Genomic DNA, 27897 nt, shown 5'->3' with positions numbered 1-27897 from the left:
ATGTAGTAGCAACTTCAGTCAGAGCCATGGAGCAATGGGTCCAAAGTCACCCAGTGGCTATTCTGGGCTTTGACATAATTGCTAACTACAGTGGCACCTGTGTGCTAGTAGACAGCAGTGTAGACATGGTGTTATAAAAATACAGTAGAGATGACAATCAGAGCATATCCAGATCCTTGGAGCATGCAGATCTGTGTTCACAAACCTCTGACTATGAGATGTGCAAAAGGGTGTCAAAGGGTCTCCAAGCATAATTCAAATCCTGGCCAGCAGAAAGCTGCTCTTCAGAATCAGGAGTGCTCGCACTGTCTCAAAGCAGGAGCTAGAGAAGCAGTGGGCTCCCACTGCACTTGGCAGTAGGTCGTGGTGTTGATGCAGGAGGCACTGAGTGACGCTTTCTGGTGACTCAGACAGAATGACCTCTGTACCACCCTCCTTCCCAGCTAGGGCCTTTGCATGCACTGTTCTAACTGAAAGGCTCCCACTTCCTTTCTCTGCCTAATTCACTTCATTTATTCTAACAGTCTCAAGATCCCCTTTCTGAAAGAAGGCTTCCCTGACCTCCCGTGTCCAGAACAGGTGGCTCTGGGGACAGCTTGTTCTCTTCTATGACACCTGCAATACTGAATTGTGCACTTGTCTATAGTGCACTGTTGCTCGCCATCATATTCTTAGGGTCTAAATAGAACGTCTGGCCCATAGCTCAACAAGTATTTGTTGGATGAATGATCTTGCATGGTGGTTCTGACACATTCATTGACATGCAGCCAAAAACTCAATAAGCCACCTGAGTCCTGAAGTCCTTTAGCGGGGTCAAAATAAAGTCAGGCGAGGAGAAGGCTTTTTATAACATTCTCATCTGTGCCGGCTCCCCTAAAAAAATTTTAGATTCAAACATTCAAAAGGTATTTTTTTAAGGGATAAATAATTGGAATCCCATGGACAACACATATGGGTAACATCAACGATGTTCTGAAAGGAACGAAAGGTGAGGCTTCACATTCCAGCTGCTGCTGCCCAGCTTGCCTTGCAGATCCCTCCCTGCTGCCTCCCTCCACCCTGACTAAAAATATTTTGGTTTTACAGCAGCCAAATGTTCCATACTTCTATCAATTTCTAGGGCTAAATATTACATAGTTTGAAAATGACTTTCCATACACAGCAAATCTATAACAGCATGGTTCTGTTTCTTTACCTCATGCCCCAGCACGCTCCCACCTCTCACCTCTGCCACACGCCTTTGTCTACACCTTTGCTGCTTCTACTCCTGCAGTCATGAGTCTGCCTGTCTCCTTGTCCTTCAGTGTAGGCTGTGACTTATCAGTTTATTGTGTCCAATGAGAATTCAGCAAAAGGGGCACAGGGCTAATTCTAAGAAAAGGCCTCCAGGGACTGACATACTTCTTTGAACCCTGGTATCATATGAACTAACCCAGACTGACCTGCTCAAGGATCAGAGACAAGTTTTCCAAGAATCCAGTGACCGCCCCTGCCCCCACCCCCGGCCCCCATAATCAGCCAATCACTAGAAACAGAACAACACAACTGAATGGAAGCTGAGTGTGGACATATGAATTCTCCAGGTGAGCCCAGAAGCTATTCAGCTGATTCAAACTGCCAGCCCTTAGAACTGGGAGCAGCACAAATTTCTTGTGATTTCAATTCGGATAGGAGGTATTTGTTATGCAGCAGCAGGTGACTGAGAAACCCAGATATGTATTCTTTTCTGTGCATGTAAACCATTTCCCCTGTCATCACCGCAGACAAAACTCTTCTAGGAATCAAGGCTAAGGAAACTTGAAGAGCTCTGTCTCCCAGGTATGTGAGACCGCAGACACCTCATGGCATGGCTTTAATCAGTTCTGAATTGCAGTTCCAGGCTCTTTACCACTGCCTAGTTCCTTCACTCAGGCCTAACTTTATCGAATCAAATAATGAGGGTTGCTAGGCAACAGAATGAGCCCCACAGAGAAAGAAACCACTGACTCACAGTGTCTATTAGTCATAGAAGCAAAACTGTGGGCATCTTTCTGTGACACTTGAGAAGCTGGACATCACATATGGGGCACAGAAGTCAAGACAGCCATCTGTTAAACCCAGCCCAGCTGCTTTCAGCTGCAGACATGAATATACCCAGTCACCCAGGTATCCAGGTACCCAGGCAGTCAGTTCCAGGAGGTGTGATCTCTTAGGGATCTGTTTGTGGTGGTGTTGCTACCCACAGAATCCTCCTTCCTTTCTTCCCAGATGGAAAGATCTACTCTCCATAAAGGGCTGAAGCTGTCAGGCAGGAGTGTACTCTCAGATGACTTTGCAGAGATGGGGGCATGTGACCTAGTACTAACCGGGAGAAATATGATCTAAAGAGAGATCCTAAAGAAGTAAGTGCCTGCCTTCATTCCTGTGTGGGATGGTGCTGAAGCAGCCACTTACAGATACAAAGGGGAACACTCTAACAGGCTGCACAGACAAAGGGAAGAAGTAAAATAAGATTGGGCCTCTGATGGTTTTGTTGAGCTGCAAAAATCAAGCAAGGAAATAAAAATAGGAGAGATCCTTGGCAGGGGACAGGCCTTGATACTCTACCTACCTATCAGTGTGTCCAGCAACTAGCTAAAACGAAGAACTGCCCATGTCTGCACTGACTGGCGAGGGAAGGGTGCAGGGAGCTCTTCTCCTGTCAGGACAAACTCAGAAGAAGTGACAGAATCACTGCCATCCTCACGGTGTCCTAGTCACCAGTGTGATAGTGGGAAACCTTCCCATGAGCTCTGCCAAGGACCACAGACATCCCTCACCCTTGGTGTCTGGCCCAGCTCCTTACCTTCCAGCACTGGTGCTTGGCATAATAGTCTCCTTGTATGATCCATTCGTAAGGAGTTGAGGTCTTAACAAACATGCTATCATCAAAGTCTACAATGAAAGTGAAAAGCCAGTTTGTTTCTCCAGGCAGTAGTCATTGACTTATACCTGATTGACCTAAACTGTATCCTCCCATATTCATTGAATTCTTTATCTCTACTGCTGCAAAACAAGGCTTTATTTGGAGACAGGGGCTATTTGATGAAACCTTTAGAGTGATCCTTAATCCAATCTCACTGGTATCCTTGGAAGAGATAAGGATACACACACACACACACACACACACACACACACATACGTGCACCACACAGAGCAACGACCATGTGAGGACACAGTGAGAAGGTGTTGCTCGTCTGGAAGTCCAAGAGTGGCCTCAGAAGGAACTAACCCAGCCCACTCCTTGACCACGCCTTGTATCGACTAGAGATGTGAGAAAGTGACTTCTTTTGGCGCTCATGCTTACAGTCTAGACCTCATCAACATGTGTTTTAGCACCAAAATGGGCCAGTGTAGGTTTCATAAGGAGGAGGTAGAAGTGAGAAAAGGACATAATTTGCCTTTTAAATTCTGGTCTATTTTCTTTGTCTGTAGCTATGAAGTAGAAGACAGTGATTATTAATTCCTCCTTGAAAATTCAAAGCCAACTAGTTCTTTTTTTTTAATTAGGTATTTTCTTCATTTACATTTCCAATGCTATCCCAAAAGTCCCCCATACCCTCCCCCCCACCCCCCTACTCACCCACTCCCACTTCTTGGCGTTCCCCTGTACTGGGGCATATAAAGTTGGCAAGTCCAATGGGCCTCTCTTTCCACTGATGGCCGACTAGGCCATCTTCTGATACATATGCAGCTAGAGACATGAGCTCTGGGGGTACTGGTTAGTTCATAATGTTGTTCCACCTATAGGGTTACAGATCCCTTTAGCTCCTTGGGTGCTTTCTCTAGCTCCTCCATTGGGAGCCCTGTGATCCATCCAATAGCTGACTGTGAGCATCCACTTCTGTGTTTGCTAGGCCCCGGCATAGCCTCACAAGAGACAGCTAACTAGTTCTTAGCAAGCTCCCAGATTCAAGGTAACAGGATCTTACAATACATATGATATTTGGATTCTGTTGGAGTTACATCTCAATAAACCCCATACTAAACTGGAAATACCATAAATTGAATAGTGCTTGGCTTAGCAAACTAGCACACTGTGGGGTTCTGGCCATTCACTGTTGTGTGTGTGTGTGTGTGTGTGGATGCCCGGCAGCTATGGCTCACTGCCACTGACCAGCCTTGTACTCACTTATTGCTAGCTGAAGAAAAGACAAAAATTCAAAATATAGTTTCTACTGAAGTGTATCAGCTGTGTGTACCAATGTGAAGCTTAAAAATTCCAAGCTGAACAAAACCCATCTTTTGCTTTAGCTGCCGATATTGTCCTCATAGCTGTAGACAATCTAACACATTCCTGAGGGTGGGCACATACTACTGTAACCATCTGTTTGTCCTCCTGTTCCATACAAACCTTCCTGTAACTGCACCAGCTCTCTCCATCCATGGCCCTCAGAATGTCACCAGCAATGAGCAGCAATGCACAGCTCATGAAGTACCAGAGATGTGGTGAATGCCAAGACAATGACAGCAAGCCAGATCAAAGATAATGGGAGCAGAGATGCCGAGACTAAAAGCTACCAACTAGGGAAGCCAGGCAACCGTGCTCAGAAGGGGCAAAGCCAGGCGGAGCTGCACAGCCTGCTCTGTCCCTGCTTCCTTCCGATAGTCTCAGAAGGGGCAAACCCAGGCGGAGCTGCACAGCCTGCTCTGTCCCTGCTCTGTCCCTCCCGATAGTGTTCTGGAGCATAACACAGCAAGGGCTTTGCAGCCACAAATATTGGCTCTCTGTTCTGGGTGGATTTTATTCCCACAGTAAAACTCCACACCAAGCCAAAATGTATCATCACCACTCAGCCCTCACTCACTGTCCTGGAGAGACAGATGCTCTGGGAGAGCTTACTGTGTACAACCATAGCTTGTGATTAAGACTAACCTTGCTCTTGTGCTCCCACTGTCGCCATACAAAAGACACTGTCATTCTTGAATATTTAATGTTGTAAATAAACTACCTATCTTAATCATATCTTCCAGTGGTACCAAACCATATCTGGGAATTAAAGGGAATATGAGTTACAGAATAAATTGGAAATTATATGCTACACCAAACTACCCCTTTTCCTTTTAGTGAGCAGGGAAAAGCCCATGTTGAGAAAATCAGACCTGTCACAAAGGAACTCACACAATATGTACTCACTGATAAGTGGATATTAGCCCAAAAACTTAGGATACCCAAGATATAAGATACAATTTGTTAAACGCATGAAACTCAAGAACGAAGACCAAAGTGTGGACACTGTGCACCTTCTTGGAATTGGGAACAAAACACCCATGGAAAGAGTTTCAGAGATAAAGTTTGGAGCTGTGAAGAAAGGATGGACAATCTAAAGACTGCCATATCCAGGGATCCATCCCATAATCAGCTTCCAAACGCTGACACCATTGCATACACTAGCAAGATTTTGCTGAAAGGACCCAGATATAGCTGTCTCTTGTGAGACAATGCCGGGGCCTAGCAAACACAGAAGTGGATGCTCACAGTCAGCTATTGGATGGATCACAGGGCCCCCAATGGAGGAGCTAAAGAAAGTACCCAAGGAGCTAAAGGGAACTGCAACCCCATAGGTGGATCATTATTATGAACTAACCAGTACCCCAGAGCTCTTGTCTCTAGCTGCATTTGTATCAAAAGATGGCCTAGTAGGCCATCACTGGAAAGAGAGGCCCATTGGACTTGCCAACTTTATATGCCCCAGTACAGGGGAATGCCAGGGCCAAGGGGTGGGGGTGGGTGGGTGGGAGACTTGGGGGGGGGGAGTGTATTGGGGACAATGTAATTGAGGAAATTACCTAATAAAAAAAAACAAAAAAAATATTTTACATTAAGTAAATGAACTTAAATGAAATAACTTAATGTGCATTTTATAAAGTTCATTTACATTAAATTGTTATGCAAAAAAAAAAAAAAAAAAGAGAGAAAGTCAGACCTGAACAAGGGCAAGTTCAGATGGCAGGGTCCTTGAGAAGATGGAGTTTTTTTTACATTTTAAACCTTCAACTTTTCTCACCTTTTTTTTTTTTTAACAATTGTTGGGTTCTAGGAACAGAATGTTGGATCTCAGTCCCCATTTGACCTATCAGCAATAACCAGAAATAGACAAGCAAGCCTCCCTGCTTCTTCCCCAACCCTTAGAGAAATTAACCATAGTCTAGAAGAACAAACTCATTAACTAGCTCTCAAGAAAGACAGATTTCTTCTCCATAAAGGGAAGATTTTTTCCCTTCAAGGTTATCTTACTCAGAGAACTTCACTGTTTTATTAGCTAGTCTTTGTAAATTACGATAATAATAATTATATGATAATTTTGTAAACCCCTCTAATACTAATAGAGAAGGAAATGATGTCCACACGTACTCAACCAATTCACAGCCACAAGATCTATACAAAAGCAAGCAATGTAAACTCAGTGTCAGAGTAGCAGCCATGCAAACATGTCTTTTTGCATTTTCTGTCTCCAGACCCTCTCTCCATGCGGCTCTCTACTACTCATAACCAGGAGTTGAATAGATACAAATAACTCCCTTGCCCTCTGAATTCTTGGCCTGTGTGCTCTGAGAGTCAGACACCAGACACTGGATTGTCTGAACTCTCGCTGTGGGGGTTTGAATGAGAATGTCCTCTACCAGCTCATGAGCTTGAATGCTTGATCCCCAGTTAGTGGAGTGTCTGCAGGGGCTTAGTTGTGATCTTGTTGGAAAAGGTATGACCTCATTGGAGAGGTGTGGGAATGAGCTTTGGGGTTTTCCAAAGCCCATGCCAAGCCCAGTGTCCCCATCTGCCTGTTGCTGTCTCCTTGTGGATCAGAATGTAAACCTCAGGTAGTTACTACACTACACTATGCCTGTCTGCTTCCCACCATGATGATCACTGACTGGCCCTTTAAAACTGTAAGCAAGCCCGCCTGATGGCAGTGTATAGTTGCTTCAGTTCCCACTGAGGAGCTAACAAGAAGGTTGAGGACACAGATGTGCCCAAATGACAGTATAAATATGCTTTAAGGGGTTTACTCTGGTTTGGGAAAAATACAAAAACCAAGCCAATTTTTAACTTATTATTTGTATGTGCATTATATGTACATAAACCTAGAGAAACTCCCTTGGTCATAGTGTCTCTTCAGAGAACAGTAACTAAGAGACTCACAAACATAATTCTTAATGTACTGGTGTGAGAAATGAGTTTGGTTTAACAGTTATAGGTACTCAAACAGATTTCATATGCATACACACATACAAACATACATGCAAGTGTCCTATTATGCTACATGCTGACAGACATACATAGTTTTTATATTTGTATTAATATAAAGTTCTTTAAAATTAGACCCTTCTATATTAGAAATCTATCTTAGTCTTTTTAATGATTACATGGTATTTTGGCCTTTCCCATACTGGATGGACACTTAAACCACTTTCATTTTCTTGTCATTACAACTAGAGCTATGTGATCTCTATTTTGATACGCAATCTAAATCCAGCTACCCCAAAGCTTATAGCAACTTGTATTATACTACAGTAGCCTAGGCAGCTCCTATCCAAACACTCACTTTTAAAGGACAAATAACAGACTTTCCCCAGATGCATCTCAAACACTCTTTCCTAGATGCTTTCACATAAATAAGTTAAAATGGGTTTTTTTTTTTTGCCTGAGGAAGTCATGGAAGGGATACTATTAAACAAAATGAAACTCTAAAGCCCAGGCTGGAAGCACAGAGCAGTGGTAGAGCACTTGCTTAGGGCCCAGGTTCACTCTTCTGTACTATAAAACGCAAACATCAAAAACTGTGCCCTTTCTACATGACCATCAGAACAGTAGAGAGACGCACCTTTCCTCTGACAGCAAGAATCTTACCTTTATTTTCATCTGTCTTTACAACTTGGACAAAGTCTCTCCTAATGAAATATTTGAAAGCAGGAGCTCGTTTCTCTAGGTTTTCGTCAAAGATCCAAAGGTTGACCCGAGCCCGCGTGATGGCAGTGTATAGCTGCTTCAGCTCTCCATTGAGGAGCTAACAAGAAGGTTGAGGACACAGATGATGAGCCTCGTGCCAATTGACAGGATGACTATGCTTTAAGGGGTTTACTCTTGTTTGGGAAAAACACAAAAACTAAGCTAATTTTTAACTTACTTTATTATTTGTATGTGTGTTGTATGTACACGTGTTGGCACATATGTATAGGTCACAAGACAACTTTGTTGAGTAAGATCTCTCCTTCTCCTTGCATTCCCCAGGAACTGACCTCAGGTAGCCAGGTTTGCCTGGCATTTTGCCCACTGAGCCTTCTCACTGGCCCACAAAAAGAAATTAAGTTTTAGAGGCTGGAGCCTTGATTCTGCAGTTAAGAGCTCTAGCTGCTCTTGTAGAAGATGTCACGTAAGTCCCCAGCAGGTGGCTCCTGGATGGCTCTAATGCAGCTCCAGCAGACCCAGCACCCTCCTCCAGCCTCCACAGGAACCCACACACACATGAATAAATCATAAAAGAAACACTTTTTATTAAATTAAGTTTTAAAGAATTACTGTAAATCTTGGAGGACACCAGGACCTCACGATTGCTGTCATTTGATCTTTAAAATTAAGACACTCATACCTTGTATAACAACTGTCATTACTACTAAACTAGTTCAGACACATTCTGTGATTTCATCAAATTTCCTAAATAATGTTTATCGCCAAAGGAACTAAATGACTGAAGGCACTTTCACCTGCATGGTCCAGTGCTCTGCAGAAAGGGAGGAGGCAGCCAGCACCACCTTCCCTTCTCCACTCGCACTGCTGATGTAATGGAAGGAAGCCAGCTGCAAGGAAACTCCATCTTCCATCTCATCTTCCCTTCAAGCCTTATTTGCTCTTTCCACACTAAATCACTGTGTGGAGAAATGCACGTATTCACCTTGTACATCTCTGGGTTCACCATAAGGGACCGCGCCTGAGAGGGACTTGATCTCTCCAAGGGAACGCCAACCAATGGCCACTTTTCCTCTCTGGAGTCAGATGACGGTGTGAATGAGGAAATGATCTTCCATTCCTTGTAAGCCTGAACAACAACAAAAACAAGTTGAAGAACAACAGAATTTGCTTTTGAAGGACCTCCCAAGCTTCTTGGAGAACTGAGCCCCACCCAGAGGTGTGGAGCCTTCACCACACACTGTATAGAGGGAGACATCCCATGCCCTCAGATTAGGTGGGAGGAGATAAGGTTACATCAGTACAGGTCAAAGAAGCTACCATGAAAATACTCCAACACTTAGATCAGAAGGTTTAGAAACCAGATATAGGTACCCAATATGGGCAAAAATGCTAAGGGCCCCAGGGTGGGGTAATTCAAAGAATGTCAACAAACAGTATGGACAGAGGGAACCATATTCCTTTTCATAATGTAGTTAAGAAATGCCACATAGGGACAACATTTAAGACACAGGCAGCAGAATTATCTAAACTAGCCAACTAAAAATGGGTGGAAAAATCAGATACTGTATGCTAACATGATATAAGGTAGACAAGACATATTAATATCTAAATTTTCTATTTACTATCTGACCTTGAAAACAATGTTCTTAGTAGTGTATAACCAGAACAACTCAAATGTGTTGGTAAAGAAAAGAAGATAACCAATGTTGAGGGTATACTTGCTTTTAACTCCTTCCTTCCTTTACCCAAAGCCCCAGAGATAAGGTAGTTTTATGACTAAGGGATGGCAACTGTTCCTCTAAGCACTGGCTCTCAAACTGTGAGCCACAACCCCTTTGGTAGGGGGCACCTAAAACCATCAAAAGACATGGATGTTTACATTAAGATTCACAACAGTAGCAAAAATATAGTTATGGAGTAACAATAAAAACAGTTTTACGGCTGGGGGGTCACCACAACATGAAGAATTATATTAAAGGGTCACAGCATTAAGGAGGTTGAGAGCCACTGCAAAGGGTCAGATATGCATGTTACATGTCTCTCACTGGTCAATCTGCCATAGTACTAAAGCAACCACAGGTAGCAGATGAATGAATGACATGCTGTATTCCAATAAAGTCAGAGTAAACTGAGTTTGATATAACTTCCATGTGCCAAGAAATATTATTCTTCTTTGAGTTTTTTCTAACCATTCAAAAATATAAAATCCATTCTTAATACCAAGATATGGGAAACAGCCAGTGGGCTGGAGTTGGTCAGAAGGCCTCAGAGTTGGTTTCTGACCCTAGCACGGCTGAACTGCCCAGGTTACATGTGGTACTTAAAGTGTGACTCCCAGGAGTCTCGGATCTTACACATCACTGTATCTTCTGTATCATTGTAGCCACTTCATTCTCCAACCTTTCCTTTTTATAAAGTGGTGTAACTTGGCATCTTTGTAGTGCTCAAGGATGCTCAAACCATGAAGTGGCTAGAGCTGAGAGGTGTTTGCTTTAAATTATTCTAACTACGTGATGAAGCGAAGTGAAATGGCTAAAGCATTGTCTACTAAACATGGCTGGTTGTGTTACGATTAAAAAAAAATCAACTATGGGGTTCATTGTCATACTCTAAAAAGAGATGTCAACATAGGTGAAATCATTTGAATAGTTGAAAGGTTTAGAAAAATTCTTTAGGACATACTCATAACATCCTCTTTGTAAAGCTATTTAGCAAGGAAAGCAGGTAAAAATGCGACATTTAAGAGGACTCTCTCTTGGCAGGCAAAGAGGCAAAAAAGGGGGAGGCTGACAAAGGGGCCAAAGAAGCTAGACGCATTTTAAAACTGCTGGAAGAGAAGCAAACCTGCTCATTGGGTTTGTGGTTACCTATTTCCAGGAAATAAACATTTTTTTAATCATTATTTCAAAATGAACACAAGAAGAGGTTGTGTGTTTGGAGCAAGGATAACAGACCTGCAGCATTTGGGGCCATGAAAGGAGCTGCTTCTTCCAAGTAAAAAGCTTGGATCCACAGCAAGTCTCCCACAAAGTCTGTAGGTTTCAAGGTTCCTGACACCACCACCCCCATCCCTCTCCTATATGAGTGTGAAAGAAAGAATGCCCCCAGGACAGGGTGTAAAGAGCAATTGCCCTTCTAAATTCCCAAGCATGGTTTAGGGTTATCTGAGAAAGTTACTCCATCTCCACTAAGATGAAGAAACATCCTATGAGGGGCTGATGTGGCCACTCCTTGGTTGGCCTCCCAACTCTGACAACCTGGTAATTATGTGAATCAACAGGCAAAATAAATCTAGAGAGAAGAACACAAACAGCGACCACCCATGCCCATGCACACCCAGGTCCAAATGTCCACCCAAGCCCAAATGCCAGGTGTTCCAAGGCAGTGCTGCCTGGGACAGTAACAGGCACAAAGACAGACAACCTCCACCATCCCTCATGGCAAACATCGATCACTGTTCAGAAACTTTCATCCAGCCACCTCTAGAGAAACTCTAAATTCCAGACCACAGAGGGTGGGGAAGTCTGATCTGCCTTCCCTCTCTTTTTCCCCCCTAATGCATTTCCTTTCCTTTTCTTGTAGCGTTTTTTCTGGTCTGGAGATTGTAAAGGATGAATTGGGGGCATACTTTGCACCAGGGAACACACAATTGCATTACACCAGTAAACACCATTAAAATATTTATTAGAGGTCTCCTTATGTATACAAAATAAAGCAAATATTATCAAAAGATTCTGTTTAGGTGTTTGTTGCTTTTGTGTATTTCTGAATTTCACAAAGTCTGAGTCATCAGTGGGAGGACAGGGAGGAGCCTGTGCCATTCCCAGGGTTAGGTGGAAAGAGTCACTGATTTTTCTTTCAAAAGCAAAGCTCCCCCACATAGATCCTTAAATCTTTGACCTTTGACTTTATCACTGGCATGTGCATACAAATGGCACTTAATAAAGGACAGGAACAACAAAGTCTTACCCCTTTCTCTTTCAGGAGAGCCTCAGTCCAACCATGACCAGTGGATGTGTTATTAGGAAAAAAAAGTTAGACCTCAGAGATGAAAATGGTAGCAGGGTTAATGAGCATGCATCTGCTTTTATTAACAAACCTACCAGGATGGGGCTGTACATAAGAAATGGCAATGATGTATTTATTCATTGTGGGAAGTTCTGGAAGCCAATTCACAGGTGAGAGGGAAGGGAGGACAAAGGAAAAATACTTAGTGCCCAAAGCATTTCTTCAGATTCTGCTATGAATATTTTAACTATGGACAACTTACTTAACCCAGTAACCTCTGGCTTTATCTACAGAACAAAGATAACAAGGTTCCTTAGGGCCTCAGAACATTGGTGAGATGAGTCACTATATTCAAAAATTCCCTTATAAATGATAAGGCCATCTTTGCAGTACCAGACATAAATATTATTAAGTCAAATATGGCATCAAAGAATGATTTTAAAACATAAGGAAGGATTCTATTTCAAGAGTCATATCAGTGGTAAATTTTAAGATATCAAAGCTAAAAGGTGCTCTAATTTAGGTATAAAACAGCCTCTCCAAGCTTGTAACAGAAAATCTGCAACAGGGATCAAAACACAGCAAGCTGTAGCACAAAGAAGACCCATAGCAGTCAGCCTGAGTCCCCACCAAAGACAATGTTAGTGAAAAGAAAACAGTAGCTAGAAGCCACAGGACAATGGTCTTGATTTAGTGGGTCACCCAACAGTAATTTAGAAATTTAAAAAAGAAGAAGAAAAAAAAAAATTGGCAAGGACTCAGGAACCACACTAAGGCAATGGCTGGCACAGAAGTCACTGGGGACAAGTCCAGGGACTCTGACTACTGTGGTCTACATGTGTGAAGCTGTGGTAGTGAAGCATGCCAAAGGGAGCTGGGGACAGGGTGACTGTTCTTGTCACCCACATTACCTGATCCAGCAGGCCGGAACAAGCCTCACTGTCTTCCTGGAGTTGTCTTTCACCTGACTTTGCCCAATTCTGCCCTTATAGGGTGGACATTGCTAACCTGGCCCTCATGTATGGCTCTCCTTAGAACTTGTTCCAACTTAGACACCCCTGGGAGCCAATGATAACAGCAGCTAATAAAATCTGGCCTTGAGTACTGGTCATTCAGAAAACATGAATATAAGAGAGCCAGGGACATGTACATGGAAAAGTAACCCGTAGCAGCTCAGAGCTATTCTCAACCCCCACCCCATTGACTTCTAAACCTCACCCTAAGGGCAAGATGCTCTACAACAGACACAGGCACCTGTAACAAACTCTTGACCTCAGAGCAGAAGCCCCACTCAGGCACAGACCTGCACTGTGTGAGGAGAAGTCAGTGTGACGCACGTACCTCAGAATCAGTAAAGAAGTTGTAAAGAAGGACATCATCAAACTCCAGCCCTTTGGCCTCATAAACAGTTAGCACAAGAGCTAACCCCAGCTCCTCTGGGATTTTCTCCTTAGCCTTTTCATTGGCAACAAGAATCACCTAAAATAGAACAAACCCAAATAATATCAGATTCTACAAAGACAAATAAAGGGAAGTTTTGTGTTTCCCTGTAAAACAAGTAATGGCTCTAAGGAGAACCGGCCAGGATTGACTTGGTCATCTAGGACTGGGAAGATAGTCAATGGCCTCTCTCAAGCACAGACTCATTTCGTATTAAGAGCATATTAACTCACCTTCTTCTTCTTTATCATTGAGACTTAAAATTGACTTATTTCAGAATGCACAATCCCCAGAAGCTCACCTGGTGGGCACCAAATTCGATGGGCTGAGTTTTTCTTTTGTTCCCTCGCAGCAAAATTGCCAAGTCACTTACACTACAAGAGTCCAAGAGAGTTGGCTTGGGACCATCAAAAAGTCCAGAATCTCTTGGAAGGCGATCAAAGGATTCTGGGAAATAGAACTGAAGTAAATCCACTACTCCAGATGCAAGATTGAGGATTCCTGGATGAAACAGAAAGCACCTGTCAGATACTGCACAGCGTGGCTGAGGTTTTGATTATTTAGTTTTGTTTGTTTGTTTGTTTGTTTGTTTGTTTGTTTGTGGGGGAGCCAGTATACACCACTGGTGTAGGGAGAGTTTCCCTAATTGTTGATTGGCTAAATAAAGATGACAAAAGCCAATCACTAGGCGAAAGATAAGGAAGAATTTCCAGGCAGGACAGGAAGAGGGGGACAGAGAGGATTGGGAGCCGGACCAGACGGTGGAGTGGAGAGGAAGCTATAGGTTTCTTGGGGCACCAATAGTTTGTAGCCTCTGCAGTTACCAAGAAGGATGGGGTAGGATATTCTTCACCTAACCTTTGAGTTATCTGGTCAGTTTTAAAATATAAAAGTCTCTAGGGTTTTCCTTCCAGTGGGCCAAAGAGAGCTGGGTAAGGTGGCCATTGTGGCACTGAGCAAGTGGCAAGCAGACACTGGGAGAGCTAGTATAGGAGCTGAGTGAAACTGGGATGGTCACTGGTGGCTGTTCTCAGAGCATAGTTGGGAAGGCACTCTTGACATTGTGGGAAAAGCATTAACTAGCAGGCAGACAGCTGCTAGTCCCAGAGCCTAGCCAGAACTAGCATGGTTTATTACAATTACATGCAACAGATGGCACCCAACATGGGACATGACTCCAGGACTCTGTGATTAAGAGTCCCATGCTCTACCAACTGAGCTAACCGGCTACCTTGACAGTACACTTTGTTTCAAGCTTATATCCAGTTTCCACTCAGTTAACAATGAGTTATAACTTACTATCACTCTGGGTGTAGTAGATGAAGGCAGAAATGTGTTACTGAACCAAGAGGGTTTATGGGCTCTCACTTGCAACTTCTGATGATAACAGAAAGATCACTGCTAAATAACTCAAGGCAGACATGTCACTACAACTAAAGGTACTAGAATGGCCATATAAATATGGTAAGAATATGATAGGAAATCAAGAATCACTGTTTCCTCCCATTGGTCCCCACAGCACTAGAAGCAACATTTCCATGGTAAGAGCATGAGGACTTGTTAACTGGAGACAACCAAGGTCTCTATCATCCTTTTCCCCCAGGTTTACACAGCTGAAATAGGACTGTACAAAGGGAAATTGTCAAAGCTAGAGAACAGACTTTTCAAAAAGTTTTTTTTTCTTTCCCCAGTCAGGTCTCATTTCTTATCAGTGCTGTAAAGTAGTCCTGACTAAAGTCTGCGATACAACAGTCACCCTCATAACAATCATTCCATACAACCAGAACCCAATGGGCCAGACAAAACCATGGAGATGTTACTAATGCATTCCACCGCCTGAGAAATAACTAACCTCCTCTAAGTGATGGCATCTCAAGGTAGACTGGATACCTATCTTCTTGGGTCTCTCTAGTTCCCTTAGAAGCCATCTGTCATTGCCTAACACCAGTTAGATTAAGGCAGAGCACTGAAAACCTGCATGTGTTGTCACAACTATTATCAAATAGTGAAGATAAAATCTATTACCTAATTTTTTAATTCTTACAAATTTCCAATATATAGTAAAATATATAGTAATAATGAGCATAATTATCAACTGCTGTTACTAAGAAAATCTGTTGCCACTGTAGTTCCCTGTTAGTTAAGAACTAGCAATGGCCAAAAATTTACACTGATGGAGGAGCCCAAAAAAGGGCATAAAAGTACTGTGCTGAACAACTGGAATTCACTTAAATATTCTCCAGGAAACTAGGTAAGTAATTTTTGATATTACCATACATAAGGAATAAGACAGGCCAACCATGAAAAGGAAACACACACACACTATATTTGGATATATCTTTGATAAATCTTGAAAAGATTAAGCTAAATAAATCATACAAAATTAAGTAAAATATGTACTTGTTGTACCTTTCAAGTCACAAGAGATGTCTGTAACAGACAACACCATAGAAACAGAAAGATAAGTGACAGGAAGAAAACAATGAAGGATGGCTGCCTCAATGATTAAGTTGGAGAAGGATCAAGGGAGACTCACTCCCAACTTCAGCCTTGGTCTTCTACACACACATGCATGTATACCTATCTACACACCCACACATGTGTACCAATACACTTGTAGATATGCCTACACACATACACAGCACATGAAAAATGCAAAAGTAAAAGAGAAAGTGTTTAAGTGTATATTATCTCCCAGTTGGCTTCTTTGAGAAAAAAAAAAACTATTTTAAGGACTAATGAATTATTAACCAAACATTACTTATTTTAAGCTGATAAAGTGGACTCATCTTTTCCTCATGGCACTGGGCAAGTGTTAAGCATCATTAAAATGCTGTTCTAGTCATTATTAGAGTTAATGGTAAGGTTTTTTGTTTGTTTCTTTCCTTGCTTGTTTTTCTTGTTGAGACAGGATCTCACTATGTAGCTCTGGCTAACCTGTAACTTATGTTAATCAGGCTAGCCTTGAACTCAAGGAGATCCGCTTGCCTCTGGCTACAGAGTGCTGGAATTAAAAATGTGTACCACCACAGTCAGCATTAATAAATTCTTTAATGTCTTCTAAATAAGCAAAGAAGTTGGGAGGCAGGCAGTTTGATTCCCTAATTGGCAGCTGCTGGTCTTTCTCTTGCTGCCCTGGCCATCTTAATTAAAAGGACTGTCAAACAGCCAGCAGAATTACCAGAACCAGCCATTTTGAATTCCATGAATGCCTTGAAAGAGCTATACAATGATGGCAGCCAACTGCCCCAATTCCTGGAGACATAGCTTCAGTCAATCAGAACTCTTTCAAACAGTTTCTAGGAGACTTTGCTACCACAAGGTTCAATAACCTCTAGATGTCCCTGCAACCATTTCCACCTACTCCAGAGGAAGAATAATTCTGGCATTCAAAGTGTGCTGTGATTGGTACAAGCACCCCTTTTCTCGCCAATAAGCAGGCTGTTTGGTGCAAGTAGTTGAGAGACAGCCTCCTAAGCAGCTTCCCTTCCATGGTGTCGGCACAATAAAAGGCCTTTTCTCCTTTGCTTTGCATCAGACTGGACTGGTAATGAAGAAAGAAGAGTCAGTCAGTTGAGGCAGCCCTATGCCATGAGGGCAATAGCAGGAGAGAGGCTATAACAGTAGAGGCAATTGAGCAGATGACAAGGAGCTGGCCAATAAAGAAGAGGCCCTGAGTTCAGCAGAGCAGCCAAGACAGGGGCAAGTGGGATGGAGTAATCAGATAGATGAAGAGAACTGAGGTTGCAGAAGGAAAAAGGCCATTAAAGAGCCAAAGAGACACTGCAGGCCCAGGTGGCTTAGGATTCCAAAGAGCTGTCAAGCTTTTAGGGCCAATGGCTTCCGAGACCTCAGGCCTGGAAGTTATAACATTAGCCACTGTCAAGAGCTAAGGAGTCTTGGTACCTAAACCCACCTAAAGCTGCAACACCAAATGCTGCCAAGGATAAAATATTCCTGACTTTCAGCCTTGCTCCCTGAACAGTGTTAACACCAGCAAGCATGCTACTATGGAAGGGGGAAGTGGAGCCCAACACTGTTGCTGAAGTGCAGAGAGAGGGGAGTTAGACTTTCTCAGGGTAAACCCACTACTTGGTTATCTAAAACCTACTGATCGGCCCTGAAAACATACACATACAAACAATATTTGGAACAGCTATCTCAACTGGAAATGGCAAAAATCATGAAGCCAGCACAGCTGTCTGACACAGTTGCAGCAGTGCTGAGCCAAATGCTGTGATCTCTGTCATTCTGTCTCTCACTTTTAGGTTTTAGTCTCTATGTGTTCCATTCTTGGGGACTTTCTGCATTATGGTTCATTTTATGTCTTTTCCCAAGAAAATTACATCTGAGTCTACTTAGGAAAGCCCTACACTTCCTATTCCTTCTCCCTTTAGGGAAACAACTTTATCTGGCAAAGACGCTAGGAATCTCTTTATGAGGACACGACATCAGTAATCTTCTTGGGATATCCATCCCTGACCAAGCTCAAACAGTATAATTGAAACAGAGTAAACTTAGAAATAGTTGACAAACTCCAACTGGTCAGGAGAATTGGTAATACATCAACGGCCTCCTTTTAGAATATGCTTCGGGCTTTCTAAAAATGTAGCTTATAGATAGGCACTCACACAGAGTTTGCCCCTGGAGGACTAGAACTCAGTAAATAAGACAGATTGACTAAAATAACTTTCCTACTTAATAGAGTGGATGATAAAAGGATATAAGAAAAAGGAATTAGCCGGGCATGGTGGCGCACGCCTTTAATCCCAGCACTCGGGAGGCAGAGGCAGGTGGATTTCTGAGTTCGAGGCCAGCCTGGTCTACAAAGTGAGTTCCAGGACAGCCAGGGCTATACAGAGAAACCCTGTCTTGAAAAACCAAAAAAAAAAAAAAAAAAAAAGAAAAAGGAATTAAGTATCAGTGTTTGCTATCCATAAAAAGACCAAATATTTTCTATTTGTCTGGAATACTTTCAAGCTGCAAATACTGTCAGCCTAAAAGCAGGCTGTCATATAATAAATGTGTTTGCTTTGTTTATAAACCCAAATATGTAATGAAAAAATCAAGCACATGTCCAGAGACAAAGTGATATAATCTGTACTTTTTGAAGAATCATGAGTCTATCTTTGTTCTGTAAAAATCTCCATAAATAAAGAAGCAGCCTGATTACTAGTCAGTCAGAGCTGCAAGACTCTCCTGACCACCATGCCTGACTCCTCCCTCACCAGGAACCTGTCAACTGCTGGGGCTACCCCATGGCAAACACTAAACAGATGAGAGAGAGACAGAGAGACAGAGAGAGAGAGAGAGAGAGAGAGAGAGAGAGAGAGAGAGAGAGGGAGAGGGAGAGGGAGAGGGAGAGGGAGAGGGAGAGGGAGAGGGAGAGGGAGAGGGAGAGGGAGAGGGAGAGGGAGAGGGAGAGAGAGAGAGAGAGAGAGAGAGAGAGAGAGAGAGAGAGAGAGAGAGAGAGAGAATAATCATTAAAGAAAAAGAGGCCATGAATTTGAGAGTAAGAGGGGGCAGATGGGAGACTTGGGGAGCATAATCAGGGCTAAGTGATATACTTATATTTAAATTTACTTAAATTTCAAATTAAAAAGAAAAAGAATTGACTTCCCAGGCCTACACTAGAGCTGTAACATTTTTAGAGTTAAAGGTCCTACCACTTAATGCCAGCAGGACTTCTGTGCAAGTCCCCAGTGCCACCTGCTGTGGCTCCTGCCTGCCGTCACTCCCTGCTACTGTGAACGTGCTTCTTGTCATCAACAATTTCTATCACACTAGAGCAAATGATCTCTGGCCAGATGACTGGTGCTACTACAAAGGAGTGTTAGTTAGCAAAGGCCTACATAGCACTTTAAATGCTCTCCTGAAATGTCTATTACATCATGAATACACAGTCATTTAAGATTCATTTCTATCACTACATCTTCAGTGATCTATTTACAGATAAGTACTGGCAAAAATCCTAACTTGCTTGGGAGCATTATCAACTAACAAATTTCAAACCACTAGCTCTTTCTTCTGATACAGACTTAGCCCAAGGCCAATGCTCCAGCCCCTCCCCTAAGGCCCGAGGTACCTGAGTGAGATCTGTAATTCTGGTACAGCTGATGGATCCTCTTGGGCTTTCGAACAGCACATTGTTTGTCTACTGTGTTTCTGCTGGCATAGTGGAACAGAGAGAGCAGGTCACTGAAACGGAAAGCCACGCCTTTCATTATGCTTTGGGCAGTGTCTCCAGTAAGGAACATGGCGTTGGGGTCATTGATGCATTTCATCAGCAGTGCCAGCTCTGCTTGGGTGAAGTCCTGAATCTCATCACCATAAAGCTCATGGATGGACCACGGGAGCACCCTGAGCTTCGACAGTCTCCAGGACAGGTTGTACAGGACATCCTCTTCATCAAAATACCCTTTCTGGGACCTGATCTGTTGATACAGGCAGAAGAGGCTGTAGATCTCACTCCGATCTTCCTTAAAATTGGGGGATCGTTTCCTCCCTAATTTCTTATAGGCTTCTTCAGTCAGTCTCCCATGGGGACAACTAAGAGCCTCAAAAGAACCCTTCAGGAATGATTTTATTTCTTTCCAAATCAGTGCTGGGTTGTAGGAACTTCTCCCTTTGATCATTTTGGGCCATATCTCATTGGTGAACACCTCAAATGTCACATACACCCGGGGATCACTGTCCCCTGTTTGTGTTTCTGTAGCTTTCTCCTCCTCACTGTAGTTCCCATCTGCCTCAACCTCTTCATCATCCTCTTCCCAGCTGGGGATGGTAAACTCTTCCTGTGTGGACCATCCTACAATGGTTCTTTTTAAGCTTCCATCTTCGTTTCTCAGAAAAAAAGGTTTTGGCAGAGAGGCATCCAGCAGGAGGAGAAGCTGTTTAGAAGTCACAAACAGAGGGAAGTTTTCATCCCTCAGGTCCTGGAGTTTGTGGACGTTGGGATCCAGTGGTTTATAGTGACTGGTGGCCTTGGTGGACTTGGAGAGCTCAATAAAATTCCTTTGCACCTCCTGGCACAGGACATGGTTCTTAGTCACAAAGATCTGATGTAGATGCTCCAGCTGGTGTGGGTGGTCCGGCACACATCCCTCTGCTCCTTGGCTGTCCCCTGCTGGATCCACTGTGGCTCCTCCTGCACAGGCTTCACTCTCTTGCTCCTCATCTATACCATCCACTGTTTCCACTTTGATGGAACCCTCCTCTTCCTCATTTTCTTCTTCCTCTCGACCTGGACCCTCTTTTCCTGGTTCTACTTCCAACCTTCTCTTTGGCAAGATCTGTTTGGACAGCAATGGGCTTCCTGCCTGCTCAGCCTTCTCCCAGTAAACATGGAATTTCTTCCAAAGCCTGTACAAGCAACAGGTTGTTTTTCCAGTGCCGCTCCGTCCAATGAGGATGATGGGCTCTAGGGGCTTAGGGTTGAGGTCAATCACGGCGTACTCGAGCTCACCCACTCGGAATGGATACTCCACCGTTGCTGTCATATCATTGAGAATGTTTAAGGCCATGTTGGTACTGAAGCTGTGGAACTTCATGATGTTGTACTCTGTCTCCACAGCACTGGCTGGAGGAAAGTACTCAGGATCTACCTGCTCTAAGCTCTTCTCAGCCTCTGTGTCTTCCACATAGCAGCGGGGTATCCGCTTTTGGATTTTCATGTTAGCTGATACCTGCCCTTTGTTGATACCCTTCAGCTTCTTTCGAAGGACACAGGACAGGCCCCGGGTGTAGGCACTGCAGATAGCCATGATGGAATCTGACAGCTTGCAGTGATCTAAGACAATGTCCCAGATGCGGATGATTTCTGTATAGACCCGCCCTGACTTTTCCAGGGAGTAGGTGTTCCGCTCCGTACCTATAATTTTCTCAGAGTTCTCACTGCACCGAGCAGAGAAGTCGATGGCAAGCTCCCACAGCATCCTGGCACCTTTGTCCAGCTTTGCTTCAAAGAGCTGGATATTCCCTTTTGAGTGTTTCAGCCTCTTCTGCAGGCCCTGGGTCCACTCACCATTTCCCAGCTGCTGGATGGCAAGGATTATTTTCTTCTTTATAACTTTGCTCATAACCTTACTGGACAGCTTCCTCAGCATTTCTGAAGTACACTCAATCTCCCAGGTCATCTTATCAAAGTCTTGCAGACAGCCTTGAATCTCCTGCATGGTCCAGTTCTCCTGATTATCACTGGCTACTTCCAATCTGTTACCAACTGGAACAAGCTGTAAAGCCCCTGGTCCTGCCTGAGCGCCATCCCCAGCCTCAGAGGCAACAGGGTTGTTTCCACTGCAGCCAGAGCTCCCCATCCTCTGGGTTCTCTGGAGTTTGTCTTTCTTTCCTTCTGTGCCCGCTGCTCCCTTGGGAGAGTCTCGCTGAGGAGAGTCCTCGGGGAGAGGCACACCCAGCTCCACCTGCTGGATCAGAACTGTGATGTCCTGTACGAGGCGGTCCCTCAAAGAACGTGTCCTGACGGCTTCAGGTTCCTGCCTGCTCACCTGGACATCAGGGAGACTATCCGTGAGCCCCTTAGGAAGGGTTTTGTCAGCAGTACCACATGGCAAAGACTTGAAGGACGTCTGGGACTTGAGCTGAGGTGTATGGCCAGGGGCAGAAGATCTGGAGAGCCTCCCCAGGTGGGCGGCTGGGTCTTGGCGGTTCTTCCGCCTGCTCTCAGTCAGCGCTTTGTTCCAAGCCAAAAGCAGAGCATCGTTCTTCTTAACCCGGTGCCTAACAGCCTTGCCTGCTTTGTTCTTCAGGTTGAAGTTGATGTCAAACTTCACCAGTAGATCTATCAGCTTCTTCGTGCGCTTCAGCATGCCCTTCTGGAAGAGGAGATGCATCAGTGTGTTCCCGTTGCTGTCTTGGACGTTAGGATTAAGGTAGTAAAATTCGGTAGGGTTGGACAAGAATAAGTCCAACAGGTGGCTCAGGAAGTTAAAGCCAATGTCAGCTGAAAGACACAAACAGAATCCTGTGAGTACAAAGCCATCCTTCTCAGGGGACAGAGGACTCATACAACAATCTGAGGCATCATACAACACTGACCTTCTTTCTCCAAAGACGTGATGATACACATTAAATGATGATGTTCTCAACCAAGGTAATCTGCCCCATGGGAAATATGGCCATGTGGAGGCAGTTTAGTTGTGACAATCAGGAGGGTATATTGGCAACCAATAAGCAGAGGCCATGCACAAGATAGCCCTGTCAACAAATAATTGCTAGCCCAGCAATCGATGGAGCCTCCTAAAAGTACCTGATGATATTATAGCAAGATCCTCTAAGTCAGGGTTCAAACTGATAAAAATCCATGGAAAGTATTGGTAAGCTACTTACAGGCAACTTTAGGACTTAACTCCCTCCCCAGCCCCCACTGTAATCTGATCACTCACAGATATACAATGTCACTAGATCTGGTCAGGAAACGGGCTTCTTCAGATTTTTTTCCCAGATAAGAGAACAAGTAATCAGTTCTAATATCCAGCTTCCTCCTCCAGAAACAGACTGCTTAAAAAAAGAGGCTTACCGTTAATGTCCAGAAAGATGTGGAGCGCTGCATGCAAAGGAGTGTCACCTTCCACGAGAGAAACACTGCGGGGGTCTGCACCCTTGGTCAAGAGAAGAAAAGCTAAGTCAAAGTCCTCGTGTCTCAGGCACATGAGAAGTGGCCTGTCCTGGCTGTCTTGGAGACCCTCAGGCAGCGCTGGAAGGGGAGTAGAATGGGAGAAAGAGGCAGAAAAGAGAGCATCAGGACCCTGGAAGGAGGCAGACTTGCTACCAACGACAAGGGCAAGGGGCCCATCTGACTTCCAAGATGTCCCCCACCTTCCTGAGCAGTACGGCTCCCCAGGCCCTCAAGGAACCCCTGCTCCTCAAGGATGATGTTCTCTAGGCAGGCTCCTCCCGCTGCTCCTGTCCTTCCTCTAGTCCTACCACAGGACCACACTTCCTACCGTGGAGTGAGTACAGGGAACAAGAACAATGGAAATCTTAACGCTCCTAACACCGTCTCCCTGACATAGTCAGGAATCAGGACCTCAGAACACTTCCAAATCTTTGCTTCTCCCCTCCCTGACACACCTCCATTCCACTCACCGCCTCACCTTCTTTTGAGCTCATCCAAACTCCCTTTGCACTGCAGCCTCCATAACCTGCACCCGGAGGCAGCCCATCCCTGTAAATCTGCAGCCCTGCTATACTAGCACCTGATGCTGGAGATGATCTGTGAGTGTTAGCTAAATCAAAGAATAAAACAGGAATTCCGTCACAGCAGTCACTTCTGAGAGGGCAGCACACACAAGGAAGGGGCCTAAAGAAATCACTTGTAAAAGGCACTCCATCTCCCTGTGAGTGGAGCCAATGCCTAGAGGCTCTGTGCTGAGTGCACAGTTGGGAAGCCAGGGACCAGGGTGCTACTACTCTCTATGAAAGATTACAACACAAAGAAGAAAACCACACAGCTGAGGTCCTCTTCCAAAAGCCTGCACACACAAGCTCATTTAATGTATAAAGCAGCTCTAAGAAATATAGACTGAAGAGATTCCCATTTTATAAATGGGTAAGGGTGTGACAGCCTGCGCAAGGTCACACATCTGGTAGGACAAGAGTGGTCATGTGGGGAATACAGGTAGCAAGAGGCTGATATTTCTGATTTCTTTTTTAATTAAATCCAATCTAGTGCAATGTCCTGCACATTCCAGACACACAGCTAACCAATGGATCCTCTTACTAGAATATCCAATGTTTCCACCCATGAACTACTTGGCTATTTCTCTATAAACAAGCATCATAAAATCCCAGTCTACTGATTAGGAAAGAATGCCCCAAGAGTGGACAAACGTCCACATAATGCATCCAGGGTAGAAAAACGGTTTAGCCAAAAGCCAAATAGAATTGACCACTGGGAGGAGCAAAGGCCAAGGACCCTCCACACACATGATGCTCCCCACATAGGAGAAAACTAGGAAAGGACTATCTGGGATTCACAAGACTACAGCATTCCTCACACCAACTCACTTGAAGCCTTCACTGTTTCACGGGGAGAAAAGGAGGTAAAATGTGCTGGTTTCTTGAAAGGAGGGACAGCTGGTGTGTAGTTGAGACTGTCCAGACAAGTCACGGCGCACACTCACCTCCACTGTCAATCAGGCGGCTCAGAAGCTGGGTCTTCCTCTGGTCCCAGGAGCTGAGATGGGGAATGACAGTACAGATGTCCAGGTCCGAGAGGTCACAATCCTTGATGACGCCATTTCTGAGCTGAGGCTGCCCGCTGACTTTGCGGGTGAGGAGCAGAAGCACTTCAGGCCACTTCTGTCTTTCCAGTAAGAATTTGATGAAGGTGGTGGCACAGTCTCCGTTAACGTCACAAACCAGGCCAGCAGGAATTTCTTTCAAAAAATAAAAATAAACTATACTCCAAAAATGGTTCATATGATTTCTCTTCCTCACCCGACTACAATCCTATATGTACATATAATACATACAATATTATATACAATATTATATACAATCCTATATATATATATACAATCCTATATGTACACATAATACATACAATATTATATACAATATTATATACAATCCTATATATATATATATATACAATCCTATATGTACACATAATTAAAGTAGCTTATAAGTCAAAACTTTTAAGTACTGTGTAAGTTTTATGAAGGAATAATGGATTACTTTGGACAAGTTACTTAGCCATGCAGGAACATCAAAACAGGCGTTGACAAAGGAGCTCCAGGATCAAGACTAAAAACACCCAGTGAAGAAGACAGAGTCCAGAATTACGATGTTTGTGAAGACAGAATGCTTGGTTCAGGACAAATACTTGAGTTAGGAAAGGCCTGCCTTCAATTTTTCATAACATTGAGAGTATACTCTATTCATAAACACTGAATTACAGGGAAGTATGATAGAAGAGCTGGAAATCCAAGAAGTGTTAGAGATGAGACAGCAGTGCCTTCCTTGGTCTTCAGTCCCTAACTGACATGGGACGTGAGTATTTCCATCTGACCCTTGATGAGTAGACAGAGCTGATGACTATCCCCTTTCATGATATTGGTGAGTCTTAAGGTTAGAAAAAGATTAAATATGCTTCCGCATTAAGAAGACTGTCAAATTTACTATATAGATGGAACTGGCAGGACGACTCAGTGAGGAAAGGCACTTGTCACCAAACCCTATGATTTGAGTGTGACCCCAGGACCTGCATGGCGGAAGATTGACTCCTACAAGTTGTCCTGTGACCTCTATATGTGTGTCCCCTGACTGATAAAAAATTGCAATTTTTTAAATTTATTTTTTATTAGATATTTTCTTTATATACACTTCAAATGCTATCCCGAAAGTTCCCTATACCCTTCCCCCGCCCTGCTCCCCTACCCACCCACTCCCGCTTCTTGGCCCTGGCATTCCCCTGTACTTGGGCATATAAAGTTTGCAATACCAAGGGGCCTCTCTTCCCAATGATGGCCAACTAGGCCATCTTCTGCTACATATGCAGCTAGAGACACGAGCTCTGGGGGTACTGGTTAGTTCATCATGTTGTTCCAACTATAGGAATGCAGACTCCTTCAGCTCCTTAGGTGCTTTCTCTAGCTTCTCCATTGGGGGCCCTGTGTTCCATCTTATAGATGACTGTGAGCATCCACTTCTGTATTTGCCAGGCACTGGCATAGCCTCATATGAGACAGCTATAACAGGGTCCCTTCAGCAAAATCTTTCTGGCATATGCAATAGTGTCTGGGTTCGGTGGCTGATTATGGGATGGATCCCTGGGTGGGGTAGTCTCTGGATAGTCCATCCTTTCGTCTTAGCTCCAAACTTTGTCTCTGTTACTCCTTTCATGGGTATTTTGCTCCCTATTCTAAGGAGGAATGAAGTATCCACCCATTGGTTTTCCCTCTTCTTGATTTTCTTGTGTTTTGCAAATTGTATCTTGGGTGTTCTATGTTTCTGAGCTAATATCCACTTATCAGTGAGTGCATATCTAATGACTTCTTTTGTGATTGGGTTACCTCACTAAGGATGATATCCTCCAGGTACATCCATTTGTCCAAGAAAAAAATTGTAATTTTAAAATTGCAAAGAATAAAGAATGCCAGTTGATTTTAATTCATTCCCTCTTTCCCTGCACCCCTTCCTCAATCCCTCTCTTAGTACTAGAGGTAGAACAAAGGGTACCTATAGGTACATATAGGTAGGCACTACCACTGAGCTATACTCCTGGCCCTTGTTTGTTTGTTTGTTTGTTTTTAAAGATTTTTAAAAACTTCTTACTGATGTGTGTGTATGTGTGTGTGTGTGTGTGTGTGTGTGTGTGTGTGTGTGAACTCACATCATGCACCTCGATCACACTCATGTCATCATGACCTTGGGGCTGGCTCACCTGCAACCCCCACATCCAGGGCCAGCTCTACTCTGCTGCCTAGGCAAGGAGCAGAGCCTGAAGAAGGTTGGGGGCAGGGCTAGCTCTCCTGCTCTCATGACCACATGGCAAGGAGTGAGGATGGGGAAAACTGACCCTTTAAAAAAAAAAAATATATATATATATATATATATATATATATATATATATATATATATATTGAATTGCATGGGCTGAGTTTGAATGCACTATATAGTCCAGACAGGGCTCATCCTACCTCAGACCCTTAAGAAGCTGGTATTGATTACAGGTATATGCCACTGCTTTTTAGAATCTCAAATGAACAAGCAACTTTTTAGTAGAGTTCATATAATACTGGGGATATATTTACACTGAAAAAATGTGTTCATCTGAAATTCAAATATACGAGGTCCTCTGTACTCGGTCTGACAGTCGCATCACTGAAAACGCTGAGTAAGAAATGAGCCACTCCAGAAAGGGTTCCTGTGATTGCTCTTCTCCCAACTAGAGCAGATGGGAGAGATGAAGATAAAATAAACTTGATTTGTACTTGCTGGCTCTTGCTTTCCACCTTTTTCTAAATCTTTGAAATGAATACTCAATTAATACAACAAGAGAAATTAAGTACAGGTTAGTCTTTCATCTTTCTTTAATAAGGGTCAGAACAAAGTATAAAGGCAAACTTTTAAAATAGACCCCAGCAGTTCTGACCGTCAGAATCTGCTCGTGTCTTCTGGGAGCAGCACACTCCCTGCGGAGGTGAAGGAGTTAGGCCTGAGTCAGTCAAGACTGTCATCCTGGCCAGTCACTGGTTCAGCTGGTAAGATCAAAAATGAAGTCTTGGGCGCAGGATGTTCAAATGGTTTCGAGAGGGATGTGGGAACACAGATCCACATATGCTGATAAGTCAGGGGTCAGAGGCCTGGATCTGGTTCCACTAAGTCTAAGATGAAAGCTGGCCAGAGGACGGGCCGGGTTGAAGATAGAAGAAAATGGATCCAGGCGACAATGAAGCCAATTGGGACATTTCTAGCATATAAGTCAAAATATTTTTAAAAACAACTTAAGCCAGTTTGAGTTGGGGGGAGGGGTGGAACTAGCCAGAGGGAGCACAACA

The 27897-nt window shown here is 43.8% G+C and overlaps 1 protein-coding gene across 2 annotated transcripts in view; it reads right to left on the bottom strand.

The window, feature by feature from the left end:
• Trank1 (tetratricopeptide repeat and ankyrin repeat containing 1) overlaps nt 1-27897 on the bottom strand; it is an 83479-nt gene that overhangs the window by 9846 nt on the left and 45736 nt on the right. For both annotated transcript variants that reach the window (XM_029481802.2, XM_021172715.3), the window contains exons 9-16: nt 24517-24771; nt 22911-23087; nt 19461-22334; nt 13677-13876; nt 13277-13414; nt 8910-9053; nt 7868-8024; nt 2825-2913 (exon numbers count right to left, since the gene is read on the bottom strand). In XM_029481802.2, coding sequence (XP_029337662.1) covers nt 2825-2913; nt 7868-8024; nt 8910-9053; nt 13277-13414; nt 13677-13876; nt 19461-22334; nt 22911-23087; nt 24517-24771 — 4034 coding nt within the window. The remainder of the gene's footprint in view (nt 1-2824; nt 2914-7867; nt 8025-8909; nt 9054-13276; nt 13415-13676; nt 13877-19460; nt 22335-22910; nt 23088-24516; nt 24772-27897) is intronic.

Source organism: Mus caroli, unplaced genomic scaffold (genome assembly GCF_978045245.1).
Source record: "Mus caroli unplaced genomic scaffold, Mus_caroli_1 scaffold_11, whole genome shotgun sequence".
Lineage (NCBI taxonomy): Eukaryota > Metazoa > Chordata > Mammalia > Rodentia > Muridae > Mus > Mus caroli.
The sequence above is the reverse complement of the archived record's forward strand: the minus strand, read 5'-3'. Positions and strand labels throughout refer to the sequence as shown.